Genomic DNA, 21,668 nt, shown 5'->3' on the forward strand with positions numbered 1-21,668 from the left:
ATAGATAAGTATAGGTCAGCAATGGGGAGTTTCTGCTTCCTACAAGAGCGCAAAACATGTAGGCTACTTTCAAGCTGTCTTTGAAAGGAGTCAGGTCAAAGCTTATGTCTTCATTAAAGGGGCAGTGTTGTATTTTGAGACAGGCTTGAATATGCAAATTAGCCAACAGTCAGAGGGGTAGCCTACATTGTCTAATTCTCTGTGTGGTAATAATAATACATTTTATTTATAAAGTGGTTTCTTGCATCATACAACATAAGACAATGCACTTTACAGTCAGCTATTTGGCCCATGGTGTTACAGACCAAGTAAAAAATAATGAACTAATGTCAGCCTTTCATAATGTAAAAACATTTTTAAAACTCGAATGCAATGTAGGCCTGCATTAAACACATATAGGCTACTGTAGGCTATATCATAGAAATCCAAAGCTATTTACATGTGAAAATTTCATGGGATACGCTCTATTGGTTTTGTTGGTAGGCCTGCATTAGGCTCAAATAGCCACTCAACCCTATTGGCTACTGTCAAAAACTGTAAGAGTACAGCCTCAGTGTACAAGTTTCCTTTCACAAGACCTCAAATGTATTCAGTGCACCCCAAAAATGTGAGGGCACATTGTTTACAGATTCAAATTCAAAGCAATCAGGGCACTGCCTTAACAGCTGACTGGTAAAGCAACTGGCAGTCGCCATCTGCTTTCTAAAAGAGACTGCCCCCCAGCAATGCTTTGCATGGTCCTAGAGCCAGAATTTACAAATGGAGCTATAGCATTTTAATCGGGATTGTAATGCTTTCAGTGTACTTTTTATATCAAAGGCTAATACAGGACTGGTAAAGGCCCAGTGAACAATTTGTGATTTAAAAAAAAAAATGTATTTTTATTTTTATTGTATTTAAAATAAAATAAAAATCTGGTCAGATTTTTCAGAGGGTGCACCCCTACTTCCCGCGGTCATGAATAAAACTGAAAGCTAACTGGCTCTTGTCTAGAGTCTAGACAGCAGAACGGATGGCTGCGCAGACAACCCAGTCCCCCAGACTATACCTCTCCTCTCAGATTGGGTTGGCGCAGAATGAAAATCCTAAATACCCAATGCGGATTGGGACGGTTAGTTAGAAGTCCCTCCCTCCTCTATTGTTTTTGACTGTGTGACGTAACGTCAAGTGTGGGTGGGGAGGTGCTGACTATATTGCAGTGAGCGGGGGTTCATTTCGGCCCTTCTTTGCTCGGAGTTTCACGGTTATTAGCTTGCAAGTAATTTGGGCAAGTCATGGCTGGATACTTGAAGGTCCTCCGCTCTCTCTCTAGGTCGGCGACCACTCTCTCCAAAAACCCCGCTGTGCTCGCGCCAGCTGCAACCTCCCAGAGTTTGCAACAGAGGAATTGTGAGTTTTGAGCCAAATAGTGGCCATTTGTCATAGTTACAAGATATTTTACAGAATCATACAGAAATTACTTTTATAAGGCACACCGCAAAGCCCGGCAAAGTAACATTAGCCTATCCAGTGTAGCTTTCTCGCCGTTACTTTAGCTCGCTGTGGTAGCTGTCTCTTGCGCCCCATTTGGCCAGTTTTAGATGTTGTTTATTTTGGTTGATGGGTAAGTAACTGTTACTACTAATATGAAACATTCTTCAATTAGCCAATTTATTCCACGAATGCACATAGTACAACATTTGCTCGGTTAATGGCTAACGTTAGCTGTAAATTGCATAAAATTGACTTGTTTACAAGGCGAGTCATCTGCCTGACCTAGAAACCGGTAGCGAGGGGAAGAGGGTCGAGGGAGATTTGTCTGTCACTTTGTTGTCAATAAAATTAAAATAAAAAATGCATTTCACCTTTGGCCTAAAGTAAAGTGCATCACAACGAATTAGGCTATATCAAGTTCTCGATATTAGATCAATGTATTCTAAATATTGAAATATCAAATCTGACCATTACCATTTACCATGCGAGCAACGTTTGTGAATTAATTTATTTTAGATGTGGGAAAAATGTATAGTGTCAGTATGAAATACGGAATATACATTAATACAATTTATGTTTAATAACTATCAATGTTTACATCTCCATTGTTTGGCTCTAGACACTTTTCTTTTTTTCTTTTTTTTTGCTAAGAAACCTTTACCAAGGTTAGCCTATTGTGGGACAGGACTCTGCAACAGAGAAATGGTTGCCAGAAGTGTTACGTCCAACCAGCAGCATAACTGAACTATGTCGCAACTGTGGAGTCTATCAAGAAATGTGTTTGACGGGCACTGATACATTTTTTATTTTTTATCTTGACCTCCCTAATAACTTTACAGATGCCCTATAACCTTCCAGATTTCCAAAAGTCCAAAATATGGATGGTATTTAAGATGGTATTATTTTGTTAGTAGCTAGCTGTAATGCCCTGCCACTTCTATTCTTTGACTTTGAAGCACTGTATAAAGTAGCAGGTCAGTTGAAGGGTAGCTTGTTTCCCCCTCTATCTGCACACATGTAGGCTTTACACTCCGTTGTCTCTGAATCCTAATCCTGATATTTATTTGTTGGAAGAAGTGACCTAGTTTGCTGCCAGTGATGTGTTTGTCTAGAATGGGGTTTTGTGAGGATTGACTCCAACGAAGGGGCTCTAGATAGATTAAAGGCCTTGGTCCTGTTACAACAACCCACTATCCATCCAGTCATACCCTTGCTGTGGTTGTAAGGACAGATGTAAAAAGATCAGGCTGATTTTAAAGCAATCACAGGCAACACTTCTGTTAAAGTATTACAATGATCATGGATGGAAACTTTCAAACTATGGTGGATGGTTTTGGTGTGACATTTGACCTTTTCTTAACCAAAAACATCATTAGTCTGAGTTTGTATTGCTTTGATTCAATTGACATGTTCATAAAGGTATTGGCAAACTGTTCAGTTTTTATTATTACAGTCACAAGACAGACTTTGTCTGCCAGGAGCATTTTATTGTGTGTAGCTGGAGCTTTGAATTTTGCTGAGTGGAATGATTTTTAAATACAGGCATTTTTTACCTTTATTTAACTAGGCAAGTCAGTTAAGAACAAATTCTTATTTTCAATGATGGCCTAGGAACAGTGGGTTAACTGCCTGTTCAGGGGCAGAACGACAGATTTGTACCTTGTCAGCTCAGGGATTTTGAACTTGCAACCTTCTGGTTACTAGTCCAACGCTCTAACCACTCTAACCCTGCCGCATGAATGGGTATGGTAAATTTAGTGGTCTACTTTTGTCATTTTATTTGGTATAACATACTTAAGGTAAAGTGATATACAGAAAATGGAGTTATATAAATCCACGTTATAACCAACAAATGTTTTGGTCGTAATAGATGTTTGTACCATACACAAACACACTTCGTTCAATGCGTATGCAAAAACAAATTACTACTTTAATTTGCTCATCTCATGCTTCTTGAAGAGTAGCCAAGTTCTGTTTTAAATGGCTGACCTGAAATGTAGCCTAGACCTTATATATGTTTAAAAAAATAACCTTAAACACACTTGACTGAGATTTTAGTTAGCAGAATAAGCATAGCCATGATCTGACCTTCAAGAGTTAAGCGCATGAAGATATTTTGGTTTGCATTGTCCTTGACTACTCTAATAGGTGTATGTCATATGGATATGAAAGCTTGTCTTGTGTGATACAGGCCTATCTTTCAGATAAGCCCTCCAGTTGCAAGTGACTGTTTGCTCATGTGTCCCTGTTGGCCTCCTTCTGATATTTTGCATACGTTAATGACTAATGTATAAACATGTTTTGTGAAAGCTTAAAAGCCGGATGTGGAGGTCCTAGGCTGGCGTGGTTACACGTTGTCTAAGGTTGTGAGGCTGGTGGACATGCTGTCAAATTCTCTAAAACGGAGGTTGCTTATGGTAGAGAAATGAACATGAACATCTTTCAACAGCTCTGGTGGCCATTCCTGCAGTCAGCATTCCAATTGCACACTCCCTCAACTTAAGACGTGACAACTGCACATTTTAGTGGCCTTTTATTGACCCAGGACCTGTGTAATGATCAAGCTGTTTAATCCGCTTCTTGATATGCCACACCTGTGATGTGGATGGATTATCTTGGCGAAGGAGAAATGGTCACTAACAGGGATATAAAGACATTTGTGTGCAAAATGAGAAGCTTTTTTTTGTCTATGGAAAATATTGGATCTTTTATTCAGCTCATGAAACATGACCAACGCTTTACAATTTCTTTTTTATATTTTTGTTCAGTATAGTAGTCATCGCTCCTGCGGGAGTACACAATCTGGGTAAACCATTTCATCTCACCTGCTTCTTCTAGCAGGTTGTCAAGCAAGTTGTCATTGCGGATCATGTTCTTAACTTTTCCTTGCACATCTTACATTACAAGAGTATTGCAGATTTAGCTTTTTTTTTTTCTTTTTTTTTTTTACAAATGTTTGGAGGGGGGTGATGAATCTTTCATTCAGAGTTCACCCCAGTGTCCGTAAGCTTTTTACACCTGGCAACATTTTTGCTCAAAACACATCTGATTTCTGCTAAATGTTCTCTACAGTATTCAAAAGTGAAGGATGGCCTAATTGTTGCCAGTTGTGATGGCACATCAACCAAAGTCAACTATTGGCTCTCAAAGGATTAAGTCCTGTATGACTGAATGACTCTTCCTTTGATTGCATGCAGTAAACTAGATAACCCAATCTCCCTTTTACTGTATCCAACTACTGTCTACATTCCTGGGCCATGACCCAATAAAGATGTTCGACCTAAATGAAGACTTGCGGCAGAGATGAGTAAGCAAAGTTATTTGCCTTATTTTAATCCTTGTTGAGAGGGTTTGTGAATGTCCAACAGAGTTTCTGGAGTAGGCTGTTTTGAGAGGTGCATAGTTGCACTAAAGGTCACATGTTGTGTATACTTAATATAAAGGTTGTCGTACAGCATAGGTCCATGTGGCGGTCTTATTTGATCATTCTACTGAATACCGCCATTTTGTTTCTTTACACTTCTTGGATGTCCTGGGGAGCAGTAGAAACATAGACTTGGCAGGAACATCAGAAAGTCACTTGATTCCCTGCACCTCCCCCTTTCCACTCCCTCTCCACTGCATGATCTATCTGGAAGAGTGGGCGAGGGCCTGCCTTCTTCCAGGGCCTTTTTTAAAAGGCAGAGTCGTGTGGGAGCAGAGCCTTGTTTTCTAATAGATAATTGGACTACTTGTCTGGGTGAATCAGAGGGCATGATGCATTGCAGCTACAGATGAAGGAAAATAGAAATGTCTTGCTGTCAACATTCTTTAGTTATGGGAATTAAGAGAGCTGAATATCTAACTGTTCATGGAGATATGAAACCATGAAGTGCAAATGACAGTGCAGTGTCTTGTAGGATGAGGTGACGTTCGCTCTCACAACTCTCCTAATTGAGAACCAACTGTTTCTAGAACCCTCCCAAGCAGCATGAGCCTGTTCATGAAATCTTTTCTGAGACTTTAAGAATATTCAGACTTTCAAAGAAAATATTCCAGTGCATATTGTAGTATTGGTTGTCATTGGTTTTTGGGTGGGCATGTTGCATTCAAATGAAGTTAGCATAAAAAATATATATTATAATAATACATTTTGTGTGTGTGTATGGTAATGAGCTAGAATGACCGACTGGTTGCTGTGCAGTTTTTGTATTTAAACTAGGCCAACATTGGTGCTCCTCACTACTAGGTGTAGGTCAAGATTGGGACAAAGGCTGCCAGTTTCCATTAATGCACTCTTCTATTTTGGACAGATGGGGACAAACGTATCAAGGTGTCCCAGCCTGTGGTGGAAATGGATGGAGATGAGATGACCAGGATCATCTGGGAGTTCATCAAAGAGAAGGTGCTGAACTGGGACCATTGGAGGAGGGTAGAGGGATGACACGGTGGTGTCTGTCAGACCCAGGGGAGGATTGCTCTCTGACTAGTCTATTTTTACACAACTGACTGACCCACAGATTGAGAGTGTTTATGTGTCTGAGTGCTGGGAGATTGCCTGTATGCTGTGTTTTTTGTTGTTGTAAGGTTTCTCTCTTGCATTGGCTGCTCGCCTCCTGGAGATAGCAGATGGTGTGTTGGATTAGTCTAAACATAAATATTAATGGAAGAAAAACATGACCCGTTTTCTGACTAAACATGTTTAATGCGTATTGTTCCACGTAAAACAATATGGGATCACACCACATGAATGAGGATACAATTATTATATCTACCATGTTGTCATGTTGTGTTGCTACCATGCTGTGTTTTTACGTTGCTTCCATGCTATGTTGTCTTAGGTCTCTCTTTATGTAGTGTTGCGGTGTCTCTTGTCGTGATGTGTGTTTTTGTCCTATATTTTGTATTTATTTTTATCCAAGCCCCCGCAGGAGGCCTTTTGGTAGGCAGTCATTGTAAGTACCAATTTGTTCTTATCTGACTTGCCTAGTTAAATAAAAAAAACAATGAGTGGTATCTAAATGGCATTCATTGTGTTTTTTAAAGATTTCATGTCAGTATTGAATTGACAATCTTACTGTTATTTTGACCCTTATGTGCTTGGACTGTGTTGTGGACATTGATTAAAGCACATCCATACCATCAGTCATAGCTCACTGTTGAGACAATGTCTGGAATCCTCTTGTCCTCTGAATAGATTATACCAAAGATCTATTATATTGACAAGATGGTCAAGTGACTGCTCCAACAATGGAAATAAATTTCCTCCATGTCCGATGGGACCATTCTAGCAATGAGGCCAGATATGCGTGACTGGCACAACTAAGTTGTTTTTCTCAGTTGCCGGAATGCCACGTGCATCCACTTGGGTCCGTACATTTGTAACAGCCTAAACATTACAAAACTTCTATTTTATCAGATACGCCTCACATAATTCAGCACTTTTTCACAAACCTCGGACTCTCACCTGGACAGATTATGGACGCTGTAAATCCTCTCGCTTTGCTTCTTCCTTTCTGTTTATACGTAAGGTCAACGTCCTTTGTCTGTGACAGCCCTGCAGCTGGACATAGTTTGAGTTCTGATTCCTCTGTCAATGTGTTCTACTCCTCCAGCTTATCCTCTCCAACGTGGATGTGGAGCTGAAGTACTACGACCTGGGTCTGCCATACCGTGATCAGACTGACGACCAGGTCACCATCGACTCTGCCATCGCCACCCAGAAGTACCATGTCGCTGTTAAATGTGCCACCATCACTCCCGATGAACAAAGAGTAGAAGGTATTTGAATAGCATTTAAGTATTTTATAGTTTTACTGTAAAGGTTTCATCCCTTCTCCAAATGCCCCCCCACCCCACCCCCAAGGGTCACTCAACTTCACACAATGCATTACATATTTATTTATTTTTCACTCATTGGAACCTACGGTTGATGGTTTAAATGTTGCCATATTGCTGTTGTATGAGAACTGTGGTTTTCCATCAGAGTTCAAACTGAAGAAGATGTGGAAGAGCCCCAACGGAACCATCAGGAACATCCTAGGTGGCACAGTCTTCCGTGAGCCAATCATCTGCAAGAACATTCCCAGGCTTGTTCCAGGTTGGACACAGCCCATCACCATTGGCAGACATGCCTTTGGTGACCAGGTAAATTCCTTCTAAATGAAAGAAATTGTATTATTTTTGTCTTCAGTATATGTGATTGTAACCTATCCATTGTTTTTACAGTACAGAGCTACAGACTTTGTTATCAGCCAGCCAGGCACGTTCAAGATGGTCTTCTCCCCTACTGATGGGAGCAAAGGCCAGGAGTGGGAGGTCTACAAGTTTCCTGGAGGTGGCTGTGGAATGGGCATGTACAACACAGATGAGGTGAGTTCAGCACGTCATTCACTTCTTAAGATTACTTTATTTTGTCAACTAGATTAAAAATGAATAAATACTGACATTATTTTGTCCTAGGTTTTTTTTCCTATGAGATTCAAGTGGTAGTGCATGGAGTGAGTTCACCTCCTGTAAACCTGCCTTACCATGTTTGTTTACCATCATGAGGAGGAGTGTTTGATTTGACAATATCAGAGGTCATGTGGTAGACTTTCAACTTGTCTAGTGGAAATAGAAGTGTGAAGTGCGGACTAATCGGGGGGTTAATAGCCAGAAGGATGTTAACCTCTGTACTGCTGCTTATGACCTACACTTGGGGTGACCCATGTTCTTTTTCTATTCTACCACAGTCTATTTCAGGCTTTGCGCACAGCTGCTTTCAGTACGCCATTGGCAAGAAGTGGCCCCTCTACCTGAGTACCAAGAATACCATTCTCAAAGCCTACGATGGTAGATTCAAGGACATCTTTGAGGAAATCTACCAGGCGTTAGTATTTCTTTTTATGACCTCTTTAGCCTTAACCGGTTATGGGGGTAAAATATTGGTTGTTTCTTCCTGGTTCATGGGGTTCCTCGCATAGTTTATATTGTGTAATGCACTGCACTCTAGGGTTGTGAGAAATGTACCATTTCTCTTAATGTTTATACTGCACTTTTAAAAAATTGTTTTAAACCTTGTTAAATCATAAAATGAAGCAAATTCACAATTCAGATATAGTTCTGTGTATGACCGCTGGGGGGGGCAATGCACTTCACTCTACCGCAGTCCTGGCTACCTACATACTGGTCGTCACTAGGTACCAAAGTCATAAAGCCGATCTATTTATCTTCTTAACGTGATTTTAATCCTAACCTCAACTACACTGCTAACCTCATACCTAACCTTTAAATTAAGGCCAAAAAGAGAGAGAAAAAATGTGCATTAATCTTTACAATGGAGAGTTTTGACTTTGTGGCAGTGGTAACGAGTGAAAACCCTACTTGTACTTGCAGAGCAATCATTGTACAATTTCTCCATCAGGGCCATCAAGGTTTTTAGACATGGCATTTGTAGTCTTGTTTTAGATATGCCGTTAAGAGTATTGAAGTTGACATCCTCTACCATTGACAATGGCTGCATATCAACTGCAATAATTTCTGTAATCAGCGCTGTGATTTTCTCGCGGTCTCTTATCGCACTGCTACCTGGAACTGGTTGGGTTGTCCCTTTCAGCACTGCACCTGTACTGCAACTGTAGCTCAGTTCCGCATCACAAAGTTTGCATTTCATCACCTCTTAACGTCTCAAAATATTGCCGTACAGGACTTCGCTCCTGTCACTTCACTTTATATCTGTGTCAAATAATTTGAAAGATTCATATCTCCTAACATTACAGCATTGTTGCATAAGGTATTTGTAAAAAATATATATATATATATATATATATATTGGGGTCTGTTAGTGGTAGTTTTGTGATAACTGCACTGTGACTATAATACTTTTTTTTTTTTTTTAAGTTTTCAGTTAGGGATTGTTCTAAATGTTATTGATCCCAATGTCGTTTAAACTTTCACACCCCTGCTGCACTCACTACCATATTGTTTGTGTCCATAGGAATTACAAACCAGAGTTTGACAAGCTGAAGATCTGGTACGAGCACAGGCTCATTGATGACATGGTTGCCCAGGTGCTGAAGTCTGATGGTGCCTTCGTGTGGGCCTGCAAGAACTACGATGGAGACGTACAGTCTGACATCCTGGCTCAGGGTGAGGGATTAGGAAATGTACACCTTACTTCAAATGAAATGAGTTTGGATGAAAATAGTCCTTGTAACAGGTTTGACTATGGGTGACTGACATACTGTATGGGTTCTCCACAGGTTTCGGCTCTCTGGGTCTGATGACGTCAGTGCTGGTGTGTCCCGATGGCAAGACCATTGAGGCAGAGGCAGCCCACGGCACAGTGACCAGGCACTACCGCGAGCACCAAAAGGTTAGTCAGTCTAGTACTAACCGCCTCCGTTCCAACCCTAGGTCCATATTGAAGCATAAATCATGGCGCATGCAACAGTGGTATGGGAGGAGTCAAATTAGTGTCTCTCTGTTTTAATGTCTGCCTGGTTGATTTGTGTATGAACAGTGCTGTCTTGTGGTGAGAAATATGCTGCCAAAATGACTTCATAGGCTGAAAGAAATAATCCATCACCATGGGATTGTTGTAGCCCTATTTTGTACCTGCTTTTACATTATCAGTAAAGTATCGGTATTTCCATGGTTAAACTGTGACCTTTGTCCACCTTTAGGGAAACCCAACAAGCACCAACCCCATTGCCAGCATCTTTGCTTGGACCAGAGGGCTTGAGCACCGGGGTAAACTTGATGGCAACCCTGACCTGATCAAGTAAGAAATTAATTGAGCTAGTCTTTTAAATTATTATTTTTAACAGATTGTCACTAGATATGATCATTTAATGATCACATTTGGCTTTAACTTAAGTCTTCATATACTGTACCATGAAGGGAATTAATTATCATACAACAAGCAGTTGTGCTGTAAAAGTCCCACTGTCCTATTCCATTAGTGTTTGCCAGGCCAAATGGCAGCGTTTTAGATTCACAGGTCAGCTGTTGTGACTTACTGAAATCTTGTATGTTTGACCTGCAGGTTCGCTCTGACTCTGGAGCGGGTGTGTGTGGAGACGGTTGAGAGTGGCGTTATGACTAAGGACCTCGCTGGCTGCATTCACGGCCTTTCCAAGTTAGCTCATTACTATTGCATTTACTAAATTATTGATCTGCCTAACATGTTAATTAATGCATGGATCATTGTCATGTTTTTGTATTATAATCAGGGGGGAGAGAATTATTTGATTTTTACTTGTTATTGAAGTGTGCATGACTCTCTCAGGGACAGGGCCTTGACTGAGTAACTTGTGTTCTTTCGTTGCAGATGCAAGCTGAATGAACACTACGTCAACACTGAGGACTTCCTGGACGCCATCAAGAATAACCTGGACAGAGCCCTGGGCAAGTGAAGGACTGAAGAGTGCAGCTAGCCTGAAAGTGACATTGTCCTGTTTTTGTACCTAATTGTTAACTTCGGTCAGATAGCCACATGCATATTGTCTGAAGAAGTAATATGTAGTGTGTCAGATTGTACTGTTGATCTGTTCCATCTAGCACTCCTGTCCCTATTTCCAGGGTTCTATTTTTGTAATGAAGTACTATATTCCGATACTGTATTTTGCCTTCAAAGCAACATGAAGGCCATGTCAAGAATATTTGCTAATACATCTTGTTTGATCCTATGCTTGTGTTCTGCCTCATTTTAATATTCTATGATAAAAGGAGCACACCGAGTTTAAAGGTAAATAAATTTATTATTTTACAGTATTGTCTGGCACACATTTTACATAGTTCTAGAAACAGGATATTTCCACACCAATGTGTAACACAGAAAGCCATTCAAGTTCCAGATTTTTTTCCCCCCCCTCTAAATAGTTCTCTCAAATTTGCATTTTGTTAAGGTGATGCAGGTGATGTCTGTAAAATTAAGCAGGGGGAAATATAGTGAATTTCCCAAATGTTCAGCTGGGTCTGTGGCCCTGTCATGTTGGGAGTTGTCGTTCATCACTTTAGACCAGTGTGCAGCATGATGGATAGCGCACTTCATTTCTGTCCAAAGTTTTAGGACCGTTCCTGTTGAGACTCCGCCCTGAACCAAAACCATCATGCGTATGCAGGGGCTGCATTTGCTTTTGAGATCTGTCCCATAAAGGCTTGCATGGGGGCATAAATTGTGACGTATCATGAAAAATGAAACTGCACTAGTGTCTTCATGGTAATCTTTTTAAATATACTTTGGGGAGGATAAAGCCCAAAGTCTATTGGGAAACATGAAATCAAGCTCTACAATGCAGAGAAAGGGTGTCACTAGACGGCTATTGTGTTTGGCAATATGGCCCGATTCTTTGGTAAATGGTGACTACATCGGAGGGGCAATATAATTTATTTTGCTTTTAGCACACTAAGATAAGATGTGGTCTGCATCAATACAGTTATTTGACTGGGGACAAAAGTGACAATGCAAGAACTTCAAATCAAGCTGGTCACATGGGGCTATAAATTGATGGCATGAGCAATATTAGCGGAGTCTGACACGGCGAATGATTTATTTCTGCACATTGCAAATATAACAATGAAATTAAAATCCTAGAACTGTAGTTGAAACTACTCACAGTATAAAATGTTAACCTGGGAAGGAAAAAAAAAAAATGGTTGGTTCACATGAACTGCTTGAACGGTATCAGCTTTGGTAAGGGACATGAACAGAGGACACATTTGACAGGCCTGTATGCATTTCTAGACATGTTAGTAAAAGCAATAATACTCGGCTGTATTCTGACTTATCCGCAAACTTGCTGGGGATTGTCTGAGTAAGTGCATTTCACTATCACATATTTGTTTCCCTAAAACGTGTGCTTACAGAGTTAGGCCACCCCTGGGGATGTATGTTGAGTAGGACTCTCCCAGGAGGTTAGATGATTTATTTTCAGATATGACCTTTTTCACGTGAACACATCAATCACAATGTTGTGGCACCTAGAGGTGAAGTCACGTTTCAATACAAAACAAGATGCCGATGAGAAATGTACAATCCCAAATCGCCTGTCTCTCACTCCCAATGAATATCAGAGCAAGAAAACCGAGATTCCAGTGCATATGAATGGGCAGATTCCACCACTTTAAACTGCTAGCGGCACTACCTCCCTTTTAGTTTACACTTCTACTCAATATGGGGTCTTTTGTCATCATTCATGCTGTGTTGTAGCGCCCTGGACCCTTGGTGTAGCTGCTATAATACTCCAATTCAGACAGTTTAGCGATGTCTGGTGTGTTGATACTGGCCAGCTTCTCTCGTTCGCTGAATTCAAGGTTCTCTTCATCGTAGTCCTCCTGGTTCTGTATGTCAGGGGGAGCTTCTGAGGAAGGAAATGCACAGACACACTCATGAGCCCATCTTGTCTTCTCGCTCACACACAGCAACTCCCAGCCTCAGAAGACACAGCCTCCCTATCACTCTCCAATGATAGAGACAGGAATGTCTAACACAAGAACTTCTATATTTACAAAACACAGAGGGAGAAGAGCGGCGGAAAAGCACCATAACACTTGGCCAGTAGATTACAGTAGACTGACTGACAACGCAACATGACGCCCATTGAAATTTCAAGTGTAACTGAGAAATGAACATTATGTAAACATTTTCTTTTTTTTATATGGTATTGCATTAATTCATGACCAAATCATAACTGCCATCGGGTGTATAACTGACATAAGGTACAAACTGATGGATGGTACTGATGTTAGTCACCTCGTCCGTCTGGTGAAGCATCCAGGACGCCGTGTTTGACCTTCATGTGTCGGCTCAGATTGCCCTTCAGGTTGAACTTGCTGGAGCAGTAAGGACACTTGAAGGGCTTGCTGCCAGCGTGGAGGTGCATGTGGCCCAGGAGGTTGTACATTCTGTTGAAAGATTTGCCACACACCTGGAACACAAGAGAATAACAATACTCTCAACACTCTTGGAACTGTGGAACTCAACCCATGCTGTCTACTGAGACCTACTCCTCTTACCTTGCACTTGAAAGGTTTGACAGGCAGGTGGACGATCATGTGTGTTTTGAGGGTCTGTTTCTGGATGAAGGTCTTGAAGCAGACGTGACACTGGAAGGGCCTGATGCTGGCGTGGATCAGCATGTGTCTCTTGAGGTTAGCAGAGAGAGTGAACTCCCGGGCACACACCTCACATTTGAATTCTTTCATGCCCTGGGAAAATAACGAGGGTTGGCAATTTAATTAATTAGATCATTTTCTTGTTGATAAACAGCAAGCTATGGTTTCACAGAGACATTGAAATTAACATAAATATTATTATAGAGAAGCATACACACACAAACACAGAGAAATCATAGGTCAGAGCAGGATGTCTAATTGCTGTACGGTAGACGTGAAATCCTTGCTTAATAGCCGCAACTTGATGCATACACATTAGCTCCACCAAGTGTTGGCTCTGAGCCTGTGATGCTCTCACAATATGGAAAGGTGCATGTTTAGTATGTTTAGCAGCAGTATTTAGTACATTAAAAAATTAACATGAATGTTTGGATACGCCTAGATTTTGATGAACACTAAAAATAAGTGTAATTATTCGTAACAGTATTTGTAAGCCAATATTTGAGTAAATACTTTGTTAATGTGACACCATAATTACTAAGAGCGAGGCTCTAGGTCTAGGATGAATCATGGTAGAGGTCAGAGCATAAAAAAAGGCATGAGTTGGTATGACACACCTCACAGCACAAAGCACATACAGGAAGAGGTCAGGCCAAATACAATGAACCAAGCACTTTGAAGGCTATGTTTACACTGCAACTGGTTGGGGCAATAGGAATAACAGCCTTTAGATATTTTGATATACCTCTGAGTTCACCTAACCCCATTTGTCTCTGTCTCTTAAAGTCTGAATTTATGGGAATATTGAGCAACACACTACAGCCCTTATCTTAGTGTTTATCACATTAATCAAGGGGTATGTGATTCATTAGAAGCAGACTACTTAATGACCTAGAGCATAGTGGAATATATGGACCATCAAAAGTCAGTGGAGTTTCAGTACCTGGTCAGCGAGGGCTTGCGGTATTAGTACCTTATGAGTGAGGGCATGCTGCTTGAGGTGATGGATCTGGACAAACTCCATGCCACACTCGGGGCAGACGTAGGGCCTTACGTTCTGGTGCTTCATGAGGTGGTTCTGCAGCTGGCTGCGGTAGGCAAAGGACTTGTTGCACTCGGTACACTGGTAAGTGGTGGGGCCCTGGTGGCTGGTCTGGTGGCGCTTCAGGTGGGCGTGGGTGGGGAACTCCATACCACACTGGGAACACAAGTGGCAGTGGCCGTTCTCGTGCTTGTTCTCGTGGGACCGGAGCTCACTGGGGTAGGCGAAGCCTCGCCCACAGAAGCGGCAGCTGTAAGGCTTGATGTCGGAGTGCTGCAGCATGTGCCTCTTCAGGTGGCTGGTCTGGGTGAAGGCCTTCTTACACACGGTGCACTTGTGTGGCCGGGTGCCCTGGTGGGTGAGCAGGTGGGTCTGGAGGTGGCTGGGCTGCTTGAACAGCTTGCCACAGTGCAGGCACTCGTGGGGTTTTATGCCGTTGTGGCCCAGGATGTGAGTGACCAGGTTGTACTTGGAGGTATAAGACTTCTCACACATGCGGCACTTCCATCTCTTCAGGCCCTCTCCCACATCCACGCAGTAGGACTCATCTATCTGGACGTTGATGTCCAGCCGGTCGATCTGCATGCGCCTGGCTATCCCCTCGGCGTCTGCAGCCCACAACATGCCCTGGCTGCTCTCGTCATAGTCCCCCACGGCCACGTCAGCAGACTCATAGGCCACCTCGCTGGACTCAAAGTAGTGGTTCATGATGGGATTGGGACTGTCTCCCCTATCTCCTCCAGTCTTGAGGTTCAACACACCGTCCTCCTCAGCTAACTCCTCTTCTTGCCCCTCTCCTCCTCCCCCTCTCCTCTCCTCTGGCCGAGTGTCTGTCTTGGTCTGACTGGACGTCTCTCTCACACACACAGCACAGTTACCACAGCTCTGCTCCTCCTTCAGAGGCCCTCTGTGAGTGGCTGGCTCCTCCATCTTGCCTGGGCTGCTAGGGCTCTTTGCCATATGGATGCAGGACGGAGGGGTTTCAGACTCTCCCCTCTCCCCTTTGACCTGAGTCTGTACGCTGGGGACTTTGTGATGCTCCCCTGGCGCTCCTCCTTCATTCCTGGGCCCCCTGGTTCTCCCTCTGGGCCCAGGGCGCCTCCTCTCATTCCTGTGGGGCTCCGACTCCCCTACAGGCTCAGCCAGGTAGTCCCCGTTGGCCCCAATCAGCTGGTCAGCGTACTCATACTCCATGCCCTCTGGAGGAGGAGGGGTCCTGCCATACTCCCTGGGCTCGCCCATGTAGAAGCCATTGGGGGCGATGGTGGCTCCAAAGATCTCATTCTGGGAGATGAGGCCCAGGACAGCAGCCTGGGCTAGAGACAGCACCACCACGGGATCTGTCTGTGTTCCTGCATCCACCTGGCCTTCCATCACCTTGGGGTAGCACCGCACCAGACGGCCACTCTCCTCCTCCTGACAGAACACACACACAGCACTGATCAGGTCAGCACACAGCAGCAGCCCACATCACACAAGGACATGTATTCAGCATTGTGAGATTGCTTTATAACATAAGACACGTTGCTTACACATATTGCTTAACTACAAGGACTGACCAACAGATCTCTCTAAGTGATATGGATTCCTAAGAAATCAATGGTAGGTGTGTGTGGTGGGAATAATGATTAAGGATAGCCCTTAAGATCCCTGAAGTGGTCTGACATTTGTTTGTTATGCAACCCTCCTTCCCTACAACTCCACTGTTACAAGAATGTTTTCCAGACAGTGTTAGCCTGCTAGAGACAGTCAGCCGCATTCTGACAACACCGGGCTTCTTTGCTCTGAATCCAGTAGAGCACATTAGATGGAGGAGATAAGGCCGATCTGTGCCTGAGCCCCGCTTCCTTCCTTGACATCCTTTAAAATAATAAGGAACAGAAATGGGATGCAGGTCCAACCAGGAAGTGGACTTCCGTGGCCTGTCCACAGAGCTTCCTGTGGAGTCCAGAGTGGCCCTGGCCAGGCTGAACATGCTGGATTCATCATCACTGGGTTGAAGGTTGGGGCTATCTACCAGTCCCATTCATGAGCAAGCCTAGCTGTCTGCCTTGCACACCTGACAGACTCAGTTATAACCATGACAGAAATATGATTGAGAGGAGAACTCTCAAATCTTTCGATATTCAAGACTTATACATAAGAGTAATGTTGTGGTTTAAACTGAAATGCAGCATGACACGCTACAAATGATTGCATTTGCCCTCTAGATGTTTGAAAAGGTAAAACAGAGTGGAACTAGAAGAAAGCTGAATGCTGGCATGACCAAGCCTCAGCTCTATGATACATGACAAGTCACTACACACCCCGATACTTTCAGTTGTTTCCTATAAACCTGGTGAAGTGATGGGAAAATGAATGAGAAAAACCTGTCTCTTTAGAGGCCTACACCTTAGTCTAGATCATACAATACCACACATCATGAGCTGCTACCTTCCATAATACAATACTGAAGAAAGAGACAGAGGATGGAGAGATGGGGAAAAAGGAGAGAGAGAGAGAGAGACACAGAGAGAGAGAGACAGAGACAGAGACAGAGAGAGAGAGAGAAGGAAAGAGTTGAGTAGACCTGGATGCCCTGATAACCACGTCATTTATAATTACTGCTTTTAAAGTAGTCAGACAAGGACAAACTGTGTGTTTGTGAGAGAGGAACAGAGTGAGTGAGGTGTGTATCTATCTCTCTCTCTCTGTGTTTGTGTGTGTGTCTCTGTGTGTGAGAGAGAAAGAAGGAGAGGGAGGAAGAGAGAGGGAGATGTGGGCGGGGGAGGAGTGGCGGGAGGGAGGGAGAGAAATGAGATGGAGGGGCTGAAAGATAAAGAAAGAGAAGGGAGGGAGGGAAGAGGAGGGAGGTGAAGGGAGAGATTGAGTGAGCATGTGAGAGAGAAGGGAAGAGGGAGAGAAAGGAAAAGGAGAGGGAGGGGTGTGGGGGGAGTGAAAGAGACAGATAGAGACAGAGTGAGTGAGTGAGAGAAAGAGAGAAAGGAGGGGAGGTAGAGAGGGGGAAGGAAGGAGAAAAACACGACAAAATGAAAGGCAGGAGAAATGAAAGACAAATAACAGAGAAACAGAAAGGCAAGATAGTAATTGCAAGAATCCATAGTTATTCATTTTAAGTTGTATGTAAGGTTTAAGACAAAATGTCAAACAATGAGAACCAAATGATTAACAATAGCCTAGCAAATGTGTGTGAGACAGAGAATAGTTAGTAGTCTAGTCTTATCTGTAAAATATGTTATTGCTGCAGTGCTCTATGTAGAAAAGTAATCTCCTTTGACTTAGACATACACAGTGTAACCACCTTTAAAACAACCCCACTATCTGAACTAGTATTGTAATCACAGTCTCATAGGATAGGCTAACAACTCACCACATTGTTCCTGGTGTGATGTTTGAGGTGTTTCAGGGATCTCATCCTTCAGGAGAACTGAGTGGAGTAAAAAAATCCAGCTCCTATTTATATCTGTGGGAGAGTGGGGCGGTCCCACGACTCATCCTCCTCCTACTGTTGCTGTTATCAGAACTGACTGTGCCGGCCCCGCCTCCCCTGCCGCCTCCCCTGCCCCCTCCCCTGCCCCCTCCACACACACACACACACACACACAATCACCCCATTTCTTTCTTTCTTTCTTTCTCTCTCTCCCTCCCTACCCCTTCCTTCCTACATCTCACTTCTCTTTCTCTCTCCCCCTCTCCTTTTTCATTCTCTCTCTCTTTCCCCCCTCACTCACTCACTCACTCACACACACACACACACACACACACACCGACAAACACACATACATACAGCACACACATTTTCTCTCTCTTTCTCACCACACACAATTCAGCATGACCCTTCAACACACATTTGTCTTTAAGGCACACAGAAACCCTAGCTTCTCTTATCACACTCATACTTTGCATTTCCTTTTGCAAGCATACTCCAACACACAAACAATTATAACATCTAATCAGTTGCTCCTCTGTGTGTGTGCGCGCGCACAGACACACACACAGACACAGTATGGGTGTAGGTGTGTCTGTCAGTGGCTAACTGTCACAAAAATAGTGACTGAGATATGCAAAAATATTTACTTTCTAGAGAACATGTAGTTTGTTGGCTTTATTTCTTAAATTAAATGTATTAAAAGTGAGACAGTTTTAAGTGTACCATGTCTGACATTCAGTAGAAAAATGAGTGACAAACGAAAGAGGAGAAAGGAGAGAAAAGCAGTCAGGAAAGAGAGGGAGGGAGTGAGATAGACATGGGGGAGAGAGAATAAGGAAGAAAGAGGGAGAGGGAGTGAGACAGAGAGGAGGGAGGAAGGGGGGTTAGAGAGACAGAAAGAAAAAGAGAGAGAGGAAAGAGAGATGGGGGAGGGGGAGGGAAGAACAGAATGCAGCAAAAAGGAGGAAGAAGGGATAGGAGAGACTGGGGGAGGGAGAGCAAAGCATAAGAAAGGATGTGGTAAAAGAAAGAGAAAGAAAGAATGAAAGAGAAAAGAAAATAGAGGAGGGAGGGGGAGTGTTTGAGAGGGGGTGGGGATGGGGAAGAGAGATAGAGAGAGGGAGGGGGAGTGTTCGAGAGGGGGTGGGGATGGGGAAGAGAGATAGAGAGAGGGAGGGGGAGTGTTCGAGAGGGGGTGGGGATGGGGAAGAGAGATAGAGAGAGGGAGGGCTGAAAGAAAATGCAGTGAAAGAAAGAGAAGGGGGAGGGAGGGCTAGAGGAAAGAAGAAGAGAAAAATAAGAAAAAAGGGGGATGGTGGAGTGTGAAAATAAAAAGAAGAGTCCATCAGCAAGAGAGAGAGAGAGAGAGAGAGGGAGTGCAGAATGAAGAAGAGCGAGGGGGGTGAGAGCGAGGGGAATGAAGAGAAAGGAAAGAAGATAGGGAGAGAGAGGGAGGGAGCGAGAGAGAGAGGAAAAGGAAAAACAGCAAGGGAAGACATTAACTATTGAACTTCCAGATTTATTTCAGGCTGTATTCAGAAACAGTGCGGCAAAGTACCTGCGGGCTGAGCTTAGGTAGTCAGTGTGTGCTTAGTTGTGTGCTTAGGTAGTCAGTGGTCCAACTCCGGATGATCTTAGTAATGAGCCAGGTACGCTTATATGACCATGCTTCTCTTTAAGTCAGAAACAACAGATCAATATCCCTGACAGAGTACTACTGTCACAACACACACTAGTGATAGATCAGTGATAGTCTGATTTGATAACATTCCCTCAGTGAGAGACTCAGCTACCAGGGGTCAACTTTACCTCGTAAGGACATGGAAGCAGTGACATGGAATTATGCTGTGGGATATGTACTGACTGTACATACAACATACTGCATCTTACTGTGTGTCTTTGTTACACACACACACACACACACACACACACACACACACACACACACACACACACACACACACACACACACACACACACACACACACACACACACATGACACACACACACACTATATGAACACATGCCAATCCTAATTGTATAGAGCATAATATTCTCCCCTAAATAACAGGAAAGGGCAAACCTTGAAAACCTTGAACAATCATCAGCAGTTGGGAATGCTGTGAGAATGAGAGAGAGATAGAGAGACGAGGGGAGAAGAAGATAGGGAGTGAGAGCGAGGGAGAGAGAGATTGAGTGAGGGTGTGCGTGAGGGGGAGAGATAGCAGGAAGTCGAGAGAATGGGAAAGAAAATAGAAGGAGAGCAAGGGAAGAAACAAAGAGATAAGAGGCTGAAAGACAAAGAAACCACATGGAGGAAACAACAAGGGCCACGTACATTAAACAACACAGAACTAGCCTATGGGGAAAATGAAAAATACTGAGACAACAAAAGTTTGGGGAAGGAACACACTGGCTCCGTTCCAGGCCCACATCTTCACAACACAGAACCTGTCCAGTTGCCCATCTGCCTATACATCTGGGGCTGCTGCTGGAAACCAGCACTAATATGATAGAGAGAGAGGAAAACATACAATGAATAATGAGAGCCAACTCATGTCACCGCTCTGTGTGTTTCCACAGGTTTCCACATGCATCCGTACTGAGAGAAACAGAGGGAAGTGAGCCATGGCCCAGCTCTCACTAGTGTAGCTACTAATAGTGTTTCCACTGTGTGTGTGTGTGTGTATGCCTGGGAAGTGGAACAGGCACACACTGACACCAACACACACTTTCAGTTCCCTCCACCGCCCTGGAGCTCTAAAACAACACACTTATGAAATGGGTGTCTGTGTGAGTTACTGTATTAAGTTTCTCTTTACATTTCCTCACAGACTGGTTCTTTACATGCTATGATCTGGAAGAGAGGAACCATAATATATCCAACAGCATCATATCTCAGTGAGTCAGATTTGATAACATTTCCTCAGAGAGAGAGAGAGAGAGAGAGAGAGAGAGAGAGAGACACACAACTGCCAGAGGTCAGCCTTACCCTGTGAAGAGGGACTTCTACTAATAGTGACATGGAATTATGCTGTGGGACACGTATTGATTGTACATACAAAATATCTTACTGTGTGTCTTTGTTAAAACACACAAACAAACACACACACACCCCCACCCTCCTTCTCCATATGTTCCCCTGACACCCTTGTGTATTGAGCTCACATAGCCAGTGCTTCAGAGACATCTTCATTCATCATAGTGACAGAGTGGGGAGAATGGCATCAGATCTTATGGTAGCTCAGGGTAACGCTAAGCTTTGGACATTGAGTCTGCACCTCCATTAGACCTACTAGTAACCATCTGCAAAAAACAGCTAAAGACTTCAAGATATACACTGAGTGTACAAAACATTAGGAACGTCCTAATATTGAGTTGGACCCCCTTTTGCCCTCATAACAGCCTCAATTCGTCAGGGCATGGACTCCAGAAGGTTGGCTTCCCACAGTTGTGTCAAGTTGGCTGGATGTCCTTTGGGTGGTGAACCATTATTGATGCACACGGGAAACTGTTGAGCGTGAAAAACCCAGCAGTGTTACAGTTCTTGACACACTCAAACCGGTGCGCCTGGCATCTAATACCATACAAGATTCAAAGGCACTTAAATCGCTTGTCTTGCCCAGTCACCCTCGGAACGGCAC

At 43.3% G+C, this 21,668-nt stretch overlaps 2 protein-coding genes across 3 annotated transcripts; one reads left to right on the top strand and one right to left on the bottom strand.

Moving 5' to 3' along the window:
• Nucleotides 1–1,167: 1,167 nt before the first annotated feature.
• idh2 (isocitrate dehydrogenase (NADP(+)) 2) lies at nt 1,168–11,123 on the top strand. The gene is made up of 11 exons (XM_024379515.2): nt 1,168–1,389; nt 5,766–5,857; nt 7,068–7,233; nt 7,439–7,599; nt 7,681–7,824; nt 8,187–8,323; nt 9,431–9,582; nt 9,696–9,808; nt 10,119–10,216; nt 10,481–10,573; nt 10,766–11,123. Exons 1-11 carry the CDS (start codon nt 1,275–1,277, stop codon nt 10,848–10,850), a joined length of 1,356 nt encoding a protein of 451 aa, XP_024235283.1. The 5' UTR covers nt 1,168–1,274; the 3' UTR covers nt 10,851–11,123.
• Nucleotides 11,124–11,175: 52 nt separating this feature from the next.
• On the bottom strand, nt 11,176–18,058 carry LOC112218597 (zinc finger protein 710). Of its 2 annotated transcripts, none has more exons than XM_024379514.2 (5): nt 17,964–18,058; nt 14,525–16,009; nt 13,453–13,644; nt 13,190–13,364; nt 11,176–12,797 (listed from the first exon to the last, which is right to left on the bottom strand). In XM_024379514.2, exons 1-5 carry the CDS (start codon nt 18,006–18,008, stop codon nt 12,631–12,633), a joined length of 2,064 nt encoding a protein of 687 aa, XP_024235282.2. In that variant the 5' UTR covers nt 18,009–18,058; the 3' UTR covers nt 11,176–12,630. The 2 variants fall into 2 exon arrangements, with proteins under 2 accessions (XP_024235282.2, XP_024235281.2); XM_024379513.2 differs by having other exon boundaries at nt 14,495–16,009.
• Nucleotides 18,059–21,668: the final 3,610 nt, after the last annotated feature.

This window comes from Oncorhynchus tshawytscha, linkage group LG19 (assembly GCF_018296145.1).
Source record: "Oncorhynchus tshawytscha isolate Ot180627B linkage group LG19, Otsh_v2.0, whole genome shotgun sequence".
Lineage (NCBI taxonomy): Eukaryota > Metazoa > Chordata > Actinopteri > Salmoniformes > Salmonidae > Oncorhynchus > Oncorhynchus tshawytscha.

Bases quoted from the DNA above. Each gene is read 5' to 3' on its own strand.
- idh2 (XM_024379515.2), top strand. From the start codon at position 1,275: ATGGCTGGATACTTGAAGGTCCTCCGCTCTCTCTCTAGGTCGGCGACC. The intron at 7,234-7,438 runs GTATTTGAATAG...GTTTTCCATCAG, and splicing joins CGATGAACAAAGAGTAGAAG to AGTTCAAACTGAAGAAGATG. The intron at 9,583-9,695 runs GTGAGGGATTAG...GGTTCTCCACAG, and splicing joins GTCTGACATCCTGGCTCAGG to GTTTCGGCTCTCTGGGTCTG.
- LOC112218597 (XM_024379513.2), bottom strand. From the start codon at position 18,008: ATGAGATCCCTGAAACACCTCAAACATCACACCAGGAACAATGTG. The intron at 16,010-17,963 runs GTGAGTTGTTAG...GTGTTCTGTCAG, and splicing joins ATCACACCAGGAACAATGTG to GAGGAGGAGAGTGGCCGTCT. The intron at 13,365-13,452 runs GTAAGAGGAGTA...CTTGTGTTCCAG, and splicing joins TCAAACCTTTCAAGTGCAAG to GTGTGTGGCAAATCTTTCAA.